The sequence below is a fragment of the Camelina sativa genome, chromosome 18 (genome assembly GCF_000633955.1).
Source record: "Camelina sativa cultivar DH55 chromosome 18, Cs, whole genome shotgun sequence".
NCBI lineage: Eukaryota > Viridiplantae > Streptophyta > Magnoliopsida > Brassicales > Brassicaceae > Camelina > Camelina sativa.
In genome coordinates this window covers 19,946,732-19,960,774 of record NC_025702.1, presented here as the reverse complement: position 1 = coordinate 19,960,774, position 14,043 = coordinate 19,946,732, and the positions used below count along the sequence as shown (strand labels likewise).

The following is a 14,043-nucleotide window of genomic DNA, read 5'->3' as shown; positions in this document are numbered from 1 at the left end:
AGTGGATTATATTTTTATATTATTAAATCTTAGTGATTATATCTGATCCGCAGTTTAGGAGTGTGATTACGAAAACGACATTTCTTATATATAATCTAAATAGCATGCATGCAATATACTTTAAATTCGATAATAAAGGAAACGACATATGGTTTAGTTAATATTCATATGTGTATGTGTAAGTACAATATACATATATTTATGACATGAGATTTTGCGAAAGCTTGAAGCCCCACTTGCATGGCAGCTTACGCGAATAAGAAAGAAAGACCGATTATCGGATTATGTGTACTTTTATTACATGCATGTGGTAGAGTTGGTCATCGAGAATGTTAGAACAATTCAATGTATTCCAATTTGAACCAATAAGTGATTGAATTAGACTTGCATGTAGATATGTATATAAAAGACCACACGCTTTTTAGTGACTCTACAACTTATATGTATTGTAGAGTCAATATTTTTTAGTGATAATTTTGTAGTATAGTACAAAGATGTGTATTATATATGTTGTCGAGATAGAGACAAATACTTCGAATGTTTGGTGATGGAAATGTGTGAAATAACTAAGAAAATTTCTAAGTCATGTAATTTATACACACAAATTCCTATTCAGTACAATCAATATAATATAGGGACCCCAAAAAAATATGTAATATACTAGTTAATCAACTTATTCATAGTATATCAATATATATAAGATAATTTATCAAATCCATCAATTAAATTGTCTAAAGAAATGCAACCAATTAGAATATCAAATTTGGTGGGTGGTGAATCACTTGCTATTTAATATAGATTTGTCTTTTGAAAAGGAAAGGAGTTAATGATATGTGTATACCAAAAGAGATGAAAAGAAAGGCAGAGATATTGAAATTTGTGAGAGTAAATTCCGTTATGGTTGGTGAACAAAATTTTGCCAACCCTCGGAGAAATTTTACCACTAACTTTTCTGATCAGGTACGTACGACTTAATCTTATTATTAATCTCCTTCAGGAAATTTTGTAGTAAAATATATAGCAAGATATAACATTAAAAATGACAAAGTTTCAAACTCACGGTGACAATACTGATCTGATAGATGGGTTTGTTTAATGCATCGATAAATAAAGCCACTTAGTAATTATGCACTATTAAAATTTGTACCTAATGACGCCTGTCCCATGGACCCAAAATCAAATTTTAATCAAAGATTTGATAGGGATGTTAATTATAAATCTAACAATGATAATTTAATTCAATAAAATTTGATACTTAGACTTATTTTTCCACGGCAGCTGAGATTAAGGAACAAGAAAACCCACTATACCTCTTATTAGAATGGCGTCACAGTTTTTGGATCTTCTTGTATAAACGTATTCTCTTAATCTTTTATGTAAGATAAGTTGGTCAATTTGGGTGTATTGTTTACTATAATTTAGTTCCTTGCAAAACAAGTGAAATATATGTAAATCATAAAACAAATAAACGTGAACTGTAACTTTTAATTGGTTAATTTTCGTGTTTAACAAAATGAGCCAAAAGGCTTCTAGAGGGAAATTAATGAAGGTTGACTTGTCTTGTGATGGTTAATAAAGGGTTAAAAGTCAAAGCACTTGTAAAGTAATAAAAAGTCTTCAAATTATTGAGGTATTAGTCACTGTTTATATGTTTTTGTGGAATAAAATATGTATCGTCATGGATAAAAAAATATCTTTGTTTATGGAAAAGTTAAAATTAAAGTAAATTTGAACTTTGAAGCTAAGGGTAATCAACAGGGGAAAAAAGTGTATTCAGATTTCAACAACACTAGTATGAAACAGGAATTGGTCTTGCATCATATAGGCCAACCCTTCTTTTTCAAAATTCCCATATAAATGGTTTGTATTACTGAGCTATTATAATGTTACTTCCAGTTTACCATGCAATAGATACATGGCATTTAATTTATCACGCTAAAATGTCAAAAAATATATTCTTTCTTGTCTTAATTTCTCCGTAGTAACCAAAAATTGTGTTTACAAATATCAAGTAATGTGTTACAGGGTTTGGTATCATTAAGATCATGTTTTATTTTCTTAAAATCAGTTATTAAAGCAAAGGCGTTAGAAATCTATATCCGAGATCAAAACATATGGTTTCGAATTTGAATCAAATATTATTTATTGTATAAATGGAATCAGTTTGTAGAAAAGAAAGAAAGATGATAAGACACACACGATTGACTAGAAATCAATTATTCATAAACAAACAACTTGAAAAACAAAAATTAGTGTAAAAAGGAAGAAAAAGAATAGTAAGTCAAAAGGTAAAGGGGAAAAAAGAAGAAGGTCACAATGCAATGTACAGTATATCTCAAGGCATCTATCTCTCTTCTATGATTCTATTTCTTCTTTCTCATACTTTTTGTAGGATCCATTTACTTTTTGGAAGCATTCTAAAGAGATGAAAAAAAAATGTGAGTTCATGATATGACTCTCGTGACAAATGTACGCTCTCTTTTAGTTACATGCACTAATCTTTAGAATAGTTTTTATATAAAACATGTTATAATTATATCGTAATCATGAGATAATCATGACATCCTTTTACATAAAGCTTTACGTCTCCTCTTGTCGCTAGAAGCTTGAACGAACTTAATAAGATCCTATCAAATATGTAGTAGCATATAACTTTTTTAAATAATCGGAAAAACTTAGAAACACAATTGTATTGGATTTGCTTGGAGATTGTTGTCAGAAATTACTAATAAGGATTTTAAATCAGGATAGGAGGGAAATGTGTCGGTCATAAAAACACAGATAGTGGGGTTTAGATTTAGATTGTTGGGTGACCAAGTACGTAATTATTTGTATAAATAAAAGAAAACACACGTCAAGTTGCATGGAGAAGCTGTCACTCATTAAGCAAATAAAAAGCCACAAATCAGCGCCGAGCTCTTCTCTCATTTTTACACAATTACACGCAATATGTTTTTAATTCTTCGCCATGAGCTTTGTGATGCATAGACAGCTACATGCACTTTTAAATTCGAAAACAATTCCAAAGATGTGATAAGATTACTTACACTCTATAGTCTGACCAGATTCTGAACTCAACCATGAAGTTTGGGAAATGAAAACAACGAGTGTATTTATATGTGACTGGTACCGTAATTTGCATAGCATGTTAATTCGTGCTAGAACTGACCTTTTTCCTGTTTTATCTATGTTAAAGACAAAGATTATTGTTTATCGTTTCAAGAATCAGAATCTTGAAGCATGATCTAGTATCTACATACAAATCCACATATATGAATATGTTCTTGACTGGTTTAACTCAACTGAACAGTCCAGTTCATGTTATCTTCGGTCAGACCCATTTGGAGGCTAGTCAAGGAAGTGTACAGCTGTTTCGAGACAGTTCCAAAACCATCTTCTCCATAAGAAAACCTAACAGATATCGGAAAATTTGTTTTCATTTAAACTCTGCGGCTTCATTAGCTTTTTAGTTAAATGGGGAGATAAAAGTTTTTGTACCTTTGGCTTTTGTAAGTAATGCTTCCGACCGGAGATAAAACGACAGCCGTTCCTGTGCAGAAAACCTCATCCGCTTCTACCAATTCATCAACTGTCACATTTCGTTCCTCCACCTGAAAAATCAGAATTAGGACCCTAAACCGAACCAAAATTCCTTAAACCGAATTAAACCAAAGTTTAAACCAAACCATGAGGTATTTGCAGTGCATAGCATTCCTATGTTTTCTGGCCTACTTGATACTGAACGTTGCCAAGAATTATGAAGAAGGGAATTTTGATATTACCTTGAAACCTAGGCTACGAGCCACTTCGATAATACTCTTCCGGGTAATTCCAGGCAAGATGGTTCCTTTGATTTCAGGAGTTGAGATCACATTATCCTGTACAAAAGAAGAGCCCAACAAGTAAACAAAGAGTTCTCATTTCCGGGTAAGAAGCTTCTGAGATGTTCCAACAAATGATGATATCTAATCACCTTCACAATGAAAATGTTGCAAGATGAAACCTCCTCGAGATATCTGTTGTGAACGCAATCAAGATATAAAACATCAGAGTACCCTTTAGCTTTCGCAATCGACTGTGCCTTCAAGACCTAATAAAAACATTGGTTTTTATATTAGGCTTTTTTTTGATAACAGAGGAAAAATGAACACTGAAAAAAAGCTTTGAGCATGTACTTACTGCAGCATAATTACCAATGGTTTTAACACCTCCAGTACCGCCAGGAGTTGCACGATGGAATTCATTTTCAACAATCAAGTTGATCGGCGCCACACCTTCCTGCAAAAGATACGTAAGGCTCAGGAAAACAAAATGATGAATATAGAAAATTGGATCAGACGAGAAGGCCAAAAAAAAGAAAACCTTGAAGTAGTTCCCGACAGGAGAAACGAAGATAAGGAAAGTGTATTCAGGAGCAGGAGCAAGGCCAAGAACAGCTCCAGTTCCCATTAGCAATGGCCTTATGTATAATGATCCTTTACCTGGAGGTGGAATCTATATATAGTAATAAAGAAAATCAATAGCTGAGTGATGCAACACAACAACACCTGAATAGCCTTTTTCTCAAAAGAATAAGAAGAGAGAGAGTGATCCAATTACCCAACGTTTATTTGCTAATACAGTTGTTTTCACAGCCTCAACAAACTGTTGGACGGTTGGAGAAGGCATGCACATTCTGTCAGCACCGTTCCTCATTCGGATGGCGTTCTCCTCGGGACGGAAGAGGAGTATATTGCCGTCTTGTTTTCTGTAAGCCTTAAGACCTTCAAACAAACCCTAAGAAAAAAAACAAGGTATCACTATATATACAATCAAGCCGGTGATATAGAAATAACAAAACAAGGTATCAGAACTTGAACATGTCAACTACCAAACCACATGGCCTGTTGCTAATTCTCAAACATCAAGTCCAAAAAGTAGAGAAACTAAGCTACTTAACGTAACAGAGAAGCTTTATAGAAACTAAAACTAAACAGAGCAATTCAGGTTGATCACAATTACAAATTCCAAGTCAAGAAGCTGATAAAAAAAATCCCCCTCCACAGAACAAACAAATCATGAGAATGAGAGAGAAACATACTTGGCCATAGTTGAGGACAGCAGCTGAAGGGTTAACCTCAATGTTACCAAAAGGTTGCAATTGACCATTAGAGAAATCACCACCACGGCTACATTTCATGGAGTACATGTAATCCGTAGGTTTAAAACCAAAATCGATCTTGTCCCAATCAATTTCAATTTCGGCGAATTCAGTCACATCGGTGCTGTAAGAATTAGAGGAAACGGCGTCGCATCGATTACGGGAAACTTCATGAATGATGAAACTGGAAGAGATGGAACAAGGAGAGTGGCGAATCTACCAAGAATTTTTTTTTTAAAAAAAAATGTAAGAGATGGTATATATATATTCTTAGTTTTAAAATAAACTGAGTGATTTTATTTATAGAAATTACTCTGAGAGAGGAAGACGGCGAGTTTCTGATGGAGGAGAAAGGGTAGTGGAGGCGCGTGGTGAAAGCGGCGGCGCGTGAAGGATATAGGATGTAATTTTGGTGAAAACCTCCTGAGACTACGCCGCCTCTCTCCATTGTGATGATGTTGATCTTTTTTAAGTTTTGACTGTCTCAACTGCGTTATTTTGACTCGCGCCGCTGATGCGGACTCGCTATATATATCACGACACCCTCTCTTTTTTACTTTTTTACCCTTTGTTAAATTAGGTACTATTTTCTCATTTTCTGTCAAATTTTTCCAACACTATTATCAGCCATAAAAGGGAATTTTTGATCATCCAACTTATCAATAAACATGTTTTTAATTCTAGCCATTGAAACTGTGTGCTGGGCTATGAACGAACCTAAAGACTGGACCAGTCCAGCCCAATTTCGTTGATGGAGGAAATAAGCTTATGTAACAGACAAACAAGAGAAGAGAATAGTATTGTTATGGGGGATGAGGAGCTATCACATCATCCATACAAGAAACAATAATAAAACCCGCGACTCTCATTTCAACTTTTTAGTGTTTTGAAACCCCCACAAATCATTCATATCCTCTCTCAAAATACACACAAGAAAGTAGAAACCATACGCTTCTTTCCTACCCTATTTTCCCTAACCAAACACACTACTACTCACTTCAAATCTGAAAACACACAAAAAAAACTATTAAAATAGACAATAATTATCACATCCAGATATCGAGTTTTAAAACTCAATCAAATCCATTTACATACCGTTATCTTCTCTAATAGCAAGCAAACCCCCAAAAGGATTCATAGACCTTCTGCATTAACAGACAACACACAACAACTCCAGTTAACGACTTTAAAACTTTCTGAGACCACATGTGGGGGTAAAGACTGTGTAGCAGTACCTTATATGCATATATCTCCTTTTCCTACATAGCTTTAGTCATTATTCTTCTTCGTCAAGTTCACTCATGTTTCAATACCACCATCATCGGAAGCGTTTATCCCGGTCTACAACAAAAGCCAAAGGGGTATTATTATTCATTCCTTCTGAAGTGTGTTGAAAAAAACTATGAGAAACTTTCATGAAATACTACCTGATCGCAATCACTATCTGGTTTCTCCTCTCCCATTCCTGCTTCAGTAGGATTTTCTGAGTAGTCAAGGGTTGTGACTTTGTTGGTCACCTCTGTCTCACAGGTTACTGTCGTCACCTTAACGGTCTCACTGATGACTACCATACCACTTGGCATCTGGGTTTGGCTTGATGGCAGTTCATGTTTGTCTTCAGGCACGTTTTGAGGGCTTGAAATGACACTGAAAATTACAAGATGCAAGACCCAACCTTTGGTAAAAGAAAAACAAGAACGAAAAAATAGTATAAATTTGCTATTATAGTATCAGATTTTACCTCTGGGTATCAGCTTCATCAGAAGATTTTTGGGTGACGTCATGTTTCCTCTTCTTGTTATTGCTTGGTTCACTAGCGTCATTTCCAGCTGCATTACCTCTTCTTTTCCTTCCTGCTTCAAGTCTTTCTACTGCAATAGACATCCCCTCGGTGTAAGCCTTTTCTTCTCTTTTCGATGAATCTAGCTTCAACATTTCTGAAGGCAATCCTCCTCCTTCTTCATGTTGATGCATTCGGGAGGATTTCCCTGGAGAAGACTTGAATATCAGATTAGTGTATCGTTTTATCCATGAAAATGGAGTGGCAGATGAAGGGGTTGAACCGTTCTGTCTTTCCATAGAAGAGTTGTAGCCATCTTCGCTATTACTCACAGTGCTGACTCCATTTTGCAACTCTAGTTCATCATCCCTAGAAACAACCTTCTGCTTCAAAGCAGAAACCTTTTCCCAGCTACGCTCTAAATTGGACAGCTGCATTTTAGCCATTGACATATCATCTAAAGCGACTTTCAGATTCTCTAATTTCTTCAGTTCTTCAATCTCATGTCGGATTTCCTCTCTTTCAGCTTGAAGCATATGCCTTTGCTTCTCTAGTTTTTCTCTTTGCACCTTTAGCTCCTCAATCGAATCCTTTAACTCAGCCCACTCCCTCTCTCTTCTTTCACGATCCAGTTTAATTTCCAACCTCTCAGCATCCAACCTCTTCAGTTCTACTTGGACATGTTGTAACTCGATTTCGGCGGTTTCCTTGAGAGACTTTATGCGCTCCTCCTCCAACTTCTTCTCTTGCTCAAAAGCCTTCTCTCTCTCCCTCGAAGCATTTTCCAATTCTTCTCGTTTAGTTCCGATGCAATACTCCAACTCTCTTTTCTGCATCTCAATTCCCAACAAGAAATCAGCTCGCTCACCTTGTACCTTGTTAAGCCACTCAGAATGCTCCTCCACCATCTTATTCATGAATTCTTCTCGCTCTTGGTTTAGTGCATCCACATCGTGTTTGTGCTGATTTCTCAATGCATCTCTTTCCTCTTTGATGTTATCACGCTCGTCCTTGAGATACAGTGAAAAAGCCTCCCTTTGACGAGTTATATACTCTGCTTCTTTTCTTAACTCTTCCCTTTTCACATCAATGTGTTCCCACTCAGCTTCAAATTTAGCTTTCTCCACCTTCAATCTATCTGCTTCAGCAAACATTTCAAGCTTTTGGGCCCTCAAATCATCTAACTCCTCCTTGAGTCTCATCTCCAAAGTAGATAATTCGCTTGTCTCACTCTTCAAGGCTTCAAGTTTTTCTGTTGCAGAATCAACACGTTTTCTCTTGTCTTCTAATGACACCAAAGACTGCTGCAGATCTAGGTCCAATTTTCTAAGCCGTTCCTTCTCATTCTCCAGAAGAGTTGTCTTAAGGTTGTTACCTTCCTCTGTAGCAATCAAATTCTTCTCTTTCTCATCAAGAGTATAAGACCTCTCTGTTATATCCTTTTCTTTCTCTGCCAATGCTCTTGATTGAACTTCCAAGTCATGCTCCTTTTCACCAACTAGGTCTTCCCTCTGCTTGATATCAACCTCCCTTAATTCACAAGCACGTCTCTTGCTCTCCAATTCATCATCCACCAATTTGCTCTTACGTTCCAATTCTGCTTCCACATCGGATTTTCTTTTCCTCAGGATAACTTCTTGATTCGCTAAGACGTTCTGAATCAGTTCCTGTATTGATTGTTTAAAAGCATTTTCATTAAATCCAGAAAACAAATGAGCACAAAACTAAAAGTAAGACTGATAACTACAAGGTTGGTTGGATTGAACAAGTAAACTCACAGATTCCTTGCTCGCAATTTTTTCTTCAGCAACAAGCAGGTCTTGCTCCTTCTTAAGTAGTGAAGATTCCCTTTCAGAAAAGGCCTGTTTTTGCAAGGAAAACAAAATGAAACAGTACTGTCTTGTCTGAATTTTTTTAAAAAGATGTATCATGCAAAACCAGAAATAAAAGATGTGTGTATAAAAAACCTCTTCTCTTTTAGCAAGCAACGCTAGTGCGATCTCCAGATTGGATTTTTCGTCTACGAAGACTTTACGTTCCTCCTCAAATGTACGCTTTGCAGACTCTAACCCCTTATCAAGTTCAGCTAATTCTTGGGATCTAGCAAATATGTGCTCTTCTCTTTGATTTAGTGAAACTTGTGCATCCAATAACATTTCTTGCTCTTGCTGCAAGCTCGTCCGCCTCTCATTTAAAGTCCGTCGCTCAATAATCATCTCGTTCTCTTTCGCTTCAGATCTAAACCAAGTAAAGAAAGAACCAACTCAACACCTAAATACCACAACTTAATAGTCCAAGTTCTAAAGTCCAGTTAACTGAGACGAAAGACTTACTCAGACTTGAAAGATGCAAGACGCCGAGAAAGATCATCTTCACGACTTTCAACTTCCTTCAATTTCCTCTCTGCAATTCGGTGATAACGGTTAGCTTCAGCTTGTAAAGTTTCTGCTGAGCGCAATTTTGTTTCAGCATCTGCAAATTTCTTCAGGGCATCCTCAATCATAATATGAGCTTCAGACATTCTACTCTCAGCAGAAACTTTCGTCTCGGCACATTCTGCACGCATCTCATGCAAAGTCTTCTCCAACTGAGAAAAAAAAAAGAACAAACAAAATCAATAAAACAGACTAGAAATAACCTAGTTCTGCTGGCTCTCAAAGTCAAGAGGTCTTACACTAGAGATACACTTTTTCGCAACCCCGACATCCTTCTTCAAACTCTCTTCTCGTTTCTTTGCTTCAGCTAAGGCAGAGACATATGCAGATTGACCTCGCCTATGTGCTAGGTCGGCCTCATCCACAGAGGCTTTAACCTCCTCATACTTCGACAGCAATTCGTTTTTCTCCAAAAGGAGAAGACCCATGTTGTGTTGGTAATCATAAACCTACATGAGAACGCGATCAATATAGCAATGCCAATAGGGTTTCTGATCAAACACACAACATAGAATAAAAACTGGCCAATATCACAATCTCAAAAGATGAAACAAAATCGAAACTTTTAAACTCCCACAAGCAAAGCAATAACTGCAGACCCATGAGTGTAACGTATATGACTGACGAATCAAACTTAAAAGGGGCACAAGCTAATCCCAGTAATTATAACCCTCTCCTTAGTCAGTTTCATAGAGTTCCCGCGTAGACTACTACCTAGTGCTACAACCAAACTAAAGAATGAAATTTTTTTTTTAAAAGAAGTATCGAAAATCAAACCTCAGATTCCAGCTTGGCTATATAAGCAATTAGGGCAGCTTTATCTCTCTCCTTGATTGATTGTTCATCAAAACCAGCTTCCTTGAGACGCTTCCACATGACTTCTTCAGTTAGAGGGCTTTTCAAAACCCTAGAATTAGGCGTAATCATCAATTTAGTAGCCGCCGGCGTTATCGGGAATCGTTCGGAACTGGAAGTTGCCATCGTTTTTCTCAACCACACAAAAACTTAAATTTAACCCAGATTCCTCCGATCTCCGATCAAAAGCACGGTGATGATTTGTCTCTTTCACTTTTTTTTTTTATCTCTCTCCCTCGCAAGAACAAAGAAGGGTTCTGTGACAGTGCGTCGTAGAGAAGTCTAGTCTCTCTCTTTTTTTTAGGTCGACGATTTAGTCAAAAGGGGTTTTTATTCGAGCAGTCAAACCTTCAAAACGTTGGCGTTTAAAAGCCTTTTCATCCTCGTTTTTAGCGGCCAATACCAAAAATTTCCATTTAGTTTAAAAGAAAGTGATTAATATGGTAATTGAATTTTCCAATTTTCCAAAGAGTCGTGACTGTTGGTAATTAAATTTTAGATTTTTCTAGCGTAACCACTAATAACTGTCTCATACTCTGTCCTTCACTTTAAAGTTTCAAACCAGATGTCACTGAAAAATTAATATTTAAAAGATATGATTCTTTAAGAACTTCTTTACTCACTTGACAGATGTGTTTTGTGTGTATAGCCAGCCAACTCATAACTATTAATTTTGTCTTTCTTTTGTTAAAACATAGAGAGCTTACATGGATCTTTTTTATTAAACCCAATGGATCGGTTAGTGAGTTTGCACCTTCCAAATTTCGTGGGACGATTCTTTACATTCTTCTCCTACCAAGAACGTTTTAACAGAGAAAACTTTGCTTCTTTTTCAAGTCGATAAGTTTCAATCCATCCTTGAATCAACCGTATCTCCGCTTCTCGCTGGTCCACAAGCCATTTTGGGTCATCTGGTGTCGATGGTCGTAGATCCAAATGATGTGCACCTGAGAAAAAAAGAAGCTATCATCAACCTTGTTTCTGATTTTGAAAGAGATCGGATGATTTGAGATAGATATATACCAAACTAGTTCATAGCATTGATTTGAATTGTGGGTTTATGGGATTTAATGACAAGTGGACTACTGCTATGATGATTACACGGTAAAGTCAATGCAAATGAACGAACATACGAGTTACATGAGAGATTGTTGAGGCTTTGAGTTATACGGTTATACCTTCTTTCGTGACAAGAGCAACAATGGTATCCGATAAGTTCTTGAGAACACTGCATTTTTACGAGTCAATCATTCATCCTATTACGAGATCTCTTTTGTAAAATAGGTCTCGGATCTGAGGTAAAAGGAGTAATGTACTTACCTCCCACCACTCCAAGGATCTAACAGACCATTTGAGAAAATGATGTTACTTCCAAACGACTTCAGTGTGGTCTCTATGTCCTTTTTACATTAGACCCAGAGTGAGGGTAAAGATTCAGATGATGGCATAGAAAGAATCTTGAGTTTATCAAAAAGATGTCTTACAAGTCCACCGAACTCTGTTGTGGCCCATTTGGGTCTTGGATTGACTCGGAATGTGTTCCAGCATTCCTCTTTGTACGAAGAGTAATTGAAACCATCAGCTGGAAACATGCTGTTTTCTTGGCTACTAGACATGGGCATTACCATCTCCGTGCACGCCTATTGTAAACAGATAATGAAAAGTGATTAAGTGGTAGATTCACTGACAATTATCGCAAAAAGAATGACAAAGAAAGGTAATTGTTCTTCATACCTGCCAGTCCCATCCATCCAAACCATGAGGATCATCATCCAACTCGAAGCAGTCAACATCCCCAGTGCAATTGTAGTACACACTTACTCCTGCATATATACGATCTAGGATGCTAGCATCACTATTTGCACCGCCAATTTTTCTGCAGACCTACAGAAAGATAATCAAATGATGACAATCCAATGATATGGTTTGGGGAAAATATCATTGGAAAATCATAAAGTGTAACTTCTGAAAATATACCTCTCTAATGGGATGCCCAGGCAAAGGCATCATGAAGTCAGCAGGATATGGATAGTCCACCATTGCCAAATAACTATAAGCAGAGTCCAGCCAGTCTGAAAGGTCATCAGTACTGTTCAACACCCTGAAGATAGAGCAACAAACCATTACAGTATTACTATTTAGTACGCTTTGCAAGCGCACACTAACTCCGATTTATTTGTTTACCTACAAAAGTGGAAAGTTTTCGTCAACTGCTGAAGGCCATTCTCCTTCTGACCCTCAGCTATTATTGCATCCCATGAGTTCTTAATAGTGTTGAAGCAGCTAATACTCTCACGCTACAACAATCACAACCAATAACACAATCACGATATGAAACGAGAAAGACATAATAAAGCCAACTGACTAACCTTGAAATCATTTGATGCAATGTCATAAAACGTCTCAGGAGGAACAATATCTTCAAACTGAAGAATTGGAGCTGAAGAAGCTAAAGCTCCTATTGCAATGTGAGGATACTTCAGCCTCATCCATGCTGCTAACACTGTTGTATATCAGTAAACAACAAAAACAAAATAAATAATCTCATCCAAAAGCGTTCTCATTCCACCAACACAAAAACATTCTATATGATTCCTTACTTACTTCCACCATATGATCCACCAAACAACACAACTGGGCATGCTTCAGCAGACAAGTTGCGTTTGAAATCAGTCACAAAAACAGCAAAATCAGCGAGAGCTTGCTCAGTTGTGAGATAAGATAAAGTGGTAGCGTTCTTGTAAGCTTCATCCCTGCTTCCATAAGGCATCGACTCTCCATAATACCTATGCTATACCAAAAACCCCTAAAATCAGTAACGAATTGCTAATTTCTTTTCTTTTGGGGAAATCAAAGAGGAGAGAAACACACAAAAACGAACCTCTGGGAAAACAAGCAAGGCACCAAACAAGCTTAGGAGCGATGTCCCAAATGAATCCAGAATTTCTAGCAAACCATTCAATATCACCTTCGTTGCCGCAGTAGAGGAAGATAGGCGCGAGCGAAGAGGCACCAAGCCAGTGATCTGAATTAATAAGGTAGCACTGCGGGAATTTGGGAAGATCGGCGAAGCTGAAGTGGTCAAGCTGCTGAGAGAAGAACTTGGTCTCGTATCGGTACTCGTTTCGATCTCCCCGGAACGGCTTGATTCTGGCTTGGTTCTGGATATTGTAGCGAGGGAATCGAGGTAAAAGCTTGAAAGAAGAAGACAGAGTGATGACGGAAACAAAAGTGATGATCAGAAGAAGCAAGCAAAAATGGTTCGCCATGACTCTCTCTCTCTCTCTCTCCCACTTTGAATGCTTTTTGTTCACCAGCTACAAAATTGCAAAGCTTTACTGATACATTTTACTCAGTTACTGTCACTAAAGGATGGACATAAAACCGAACCAAAAAATCCCATCAAACCGACATTGAACCAAATTATCATATTAATCCAAAACGGTATACCGAATAAACCAAACTCAATCCTATTTATTTAATTGTAATCTTTTGATACCAAACCCAAACTCAAACCGAACCAAACTGAATTTATAATCCAATTTTATAAACGCAATTCAATTTTGGTTAGTTTTTTGAAATTTCCCATTTAAATTTTCCTTAAAACTATTTTGTATAATTTTCGTTAAATCAAAACTGTTTACATAAAAACTATTCTTTGGAAATCACTTTAGTCTTACTTATAAATCTGGAAATCAATGGTTAAAAACATCTTTATAAGATAATCAATCAGGAAATCAAGTGAAAAGTGAAAACCAATTATTTTGTACTTTGATTACATGTGATAGACTTGGTCATCGAGAATGTTAGAAGTATTCAATGTACGTACGTAT

At 36.8% G+C, this 14,043-nt stretch overlaps 2 protein-coding genes and 1 pseudogene across 5 annotated transcripts; all 3 read right to left on the bottom strand.

Annotated features, from left to right (window-relative positions):
* Window positions 3,096–5,699, bottom strand: LOC104762765 (branched-chain-amino-acid aminotransferase 5, chloroplastic). Its single transcript, XM_010486119.2, has 9 exons — window positions 5,454–5,699; window positions 5,081–5,356; window positions 4,600–4,776; window positions 4,363–4,494; window positions 4,180–4,278; window positions 3,974–4,090; window positions 3,783–3,878; window positions 3,499–3,611; window positions 3,096–3,411 (listed from the first exon to the last, which is right to left on the bottom strand). Exons 1-9 carry the CDS (start codon window positions 5,586–5,588, stop codon window positions 3,294–3,296), a joined length of 1,263 nt encoding a protein of 420 aa, XP_010484421.1. The 5' UTR covers window positions 5,589–5,699; the 3' UTR covers window positions 3,096–3,293.
* On the bottom strand, window positions 5,912–10,517 carry LOC104744225 (protein CROWDED NUCLEI 4). Of its 4 annotated transcripts, none has more exons than XM_010486118.2 (10): window positions 10,133–10,517; window positions 9,595–9,804; window positions 9,254–9,507; window positions 8,888–9,158; window positions 8,699–8,782; window positions 6,882–8,587; window positions 6,568–6,787; window positions 6,376–6,481; window positions 6,236–6,285; window positions 5,912–6,144 (listed from the first exon to the last, which is right to left on the bottom strand). In XM_010486118.2, exons 1-8 carry the CDS (start codon window positions 10,334–10,336, stop codon window positions 6,440–6,442), a joined length of 2,991 nt encoding a protein of 996 aa, XP_010484420.1. In that variant the 5' UTR covers window positions 10,337–10,517; the 3' UTR covers window positions 5,912–6,144; window positions 6,236–6,285; window positions 6,376–6,439. The 4 variants fall into 4 exon arrangements, with proteins under 4 accessions (XP_010484420.1, XP_019095768.1, XP_010484419.1 ...); XM_019240223.1 differs by having other exon boundaries at window positions 6,236–6,282; XM_010486117.2 differs by having other exon boundaries at window positions 5,912–6,285.
* LOC104762763 lies at window positions 10,855–13,532 on the bottom strand (annotated as a pseudogene).

Excerpts from the sequence above, each read along its gene's own strand:
- LOC104762765 (XM_010486119.2), bottom strand. The coding sequence starts at position 5,588 with ATGGAGAGAGGCGGCGTAGTCTCAGGAGGTTTTCACCAAAATTACATC. Across the intron at positions 4,091-4,179 it reads CCATTGGTAATTATGCTGCA|GTCTTGAAGGCACAGTCGAT; the intron begins GTAAGTACATGC and ends TGTTTTTATTAG. Across the intron at positions 3,879-3,973 it reads GCAACATTTTCATTGTGAAG|GATAATGTGATCTCAACTCC; the intron begins GTGATTAGATAT and ends TCTTTTGTACAG.
- LOC104744225 (XM_010486117.2), bottom strand. The coding sequence starts at position 10,336 with ATGGCAACTTCCAGTTCCGAACGATTCCCGATAACGCCGGCGGCTACT. Across the intron at positions 8,588-8,698 it reads AAATTGCGAGCAAGGAATCT|GAACTGATTCAGAACGTCTT; the intron begins GTGAGTTTACTT and ends CAATCAATACAG. Across the intron at positions 6,482-6,567 it reads CAGATAGTGATTGCGATCAG|ACCGGGATAAACGCTTCCGA; the intron begins GTAGTATTTCAT and ends CTTTTGTTGTAG.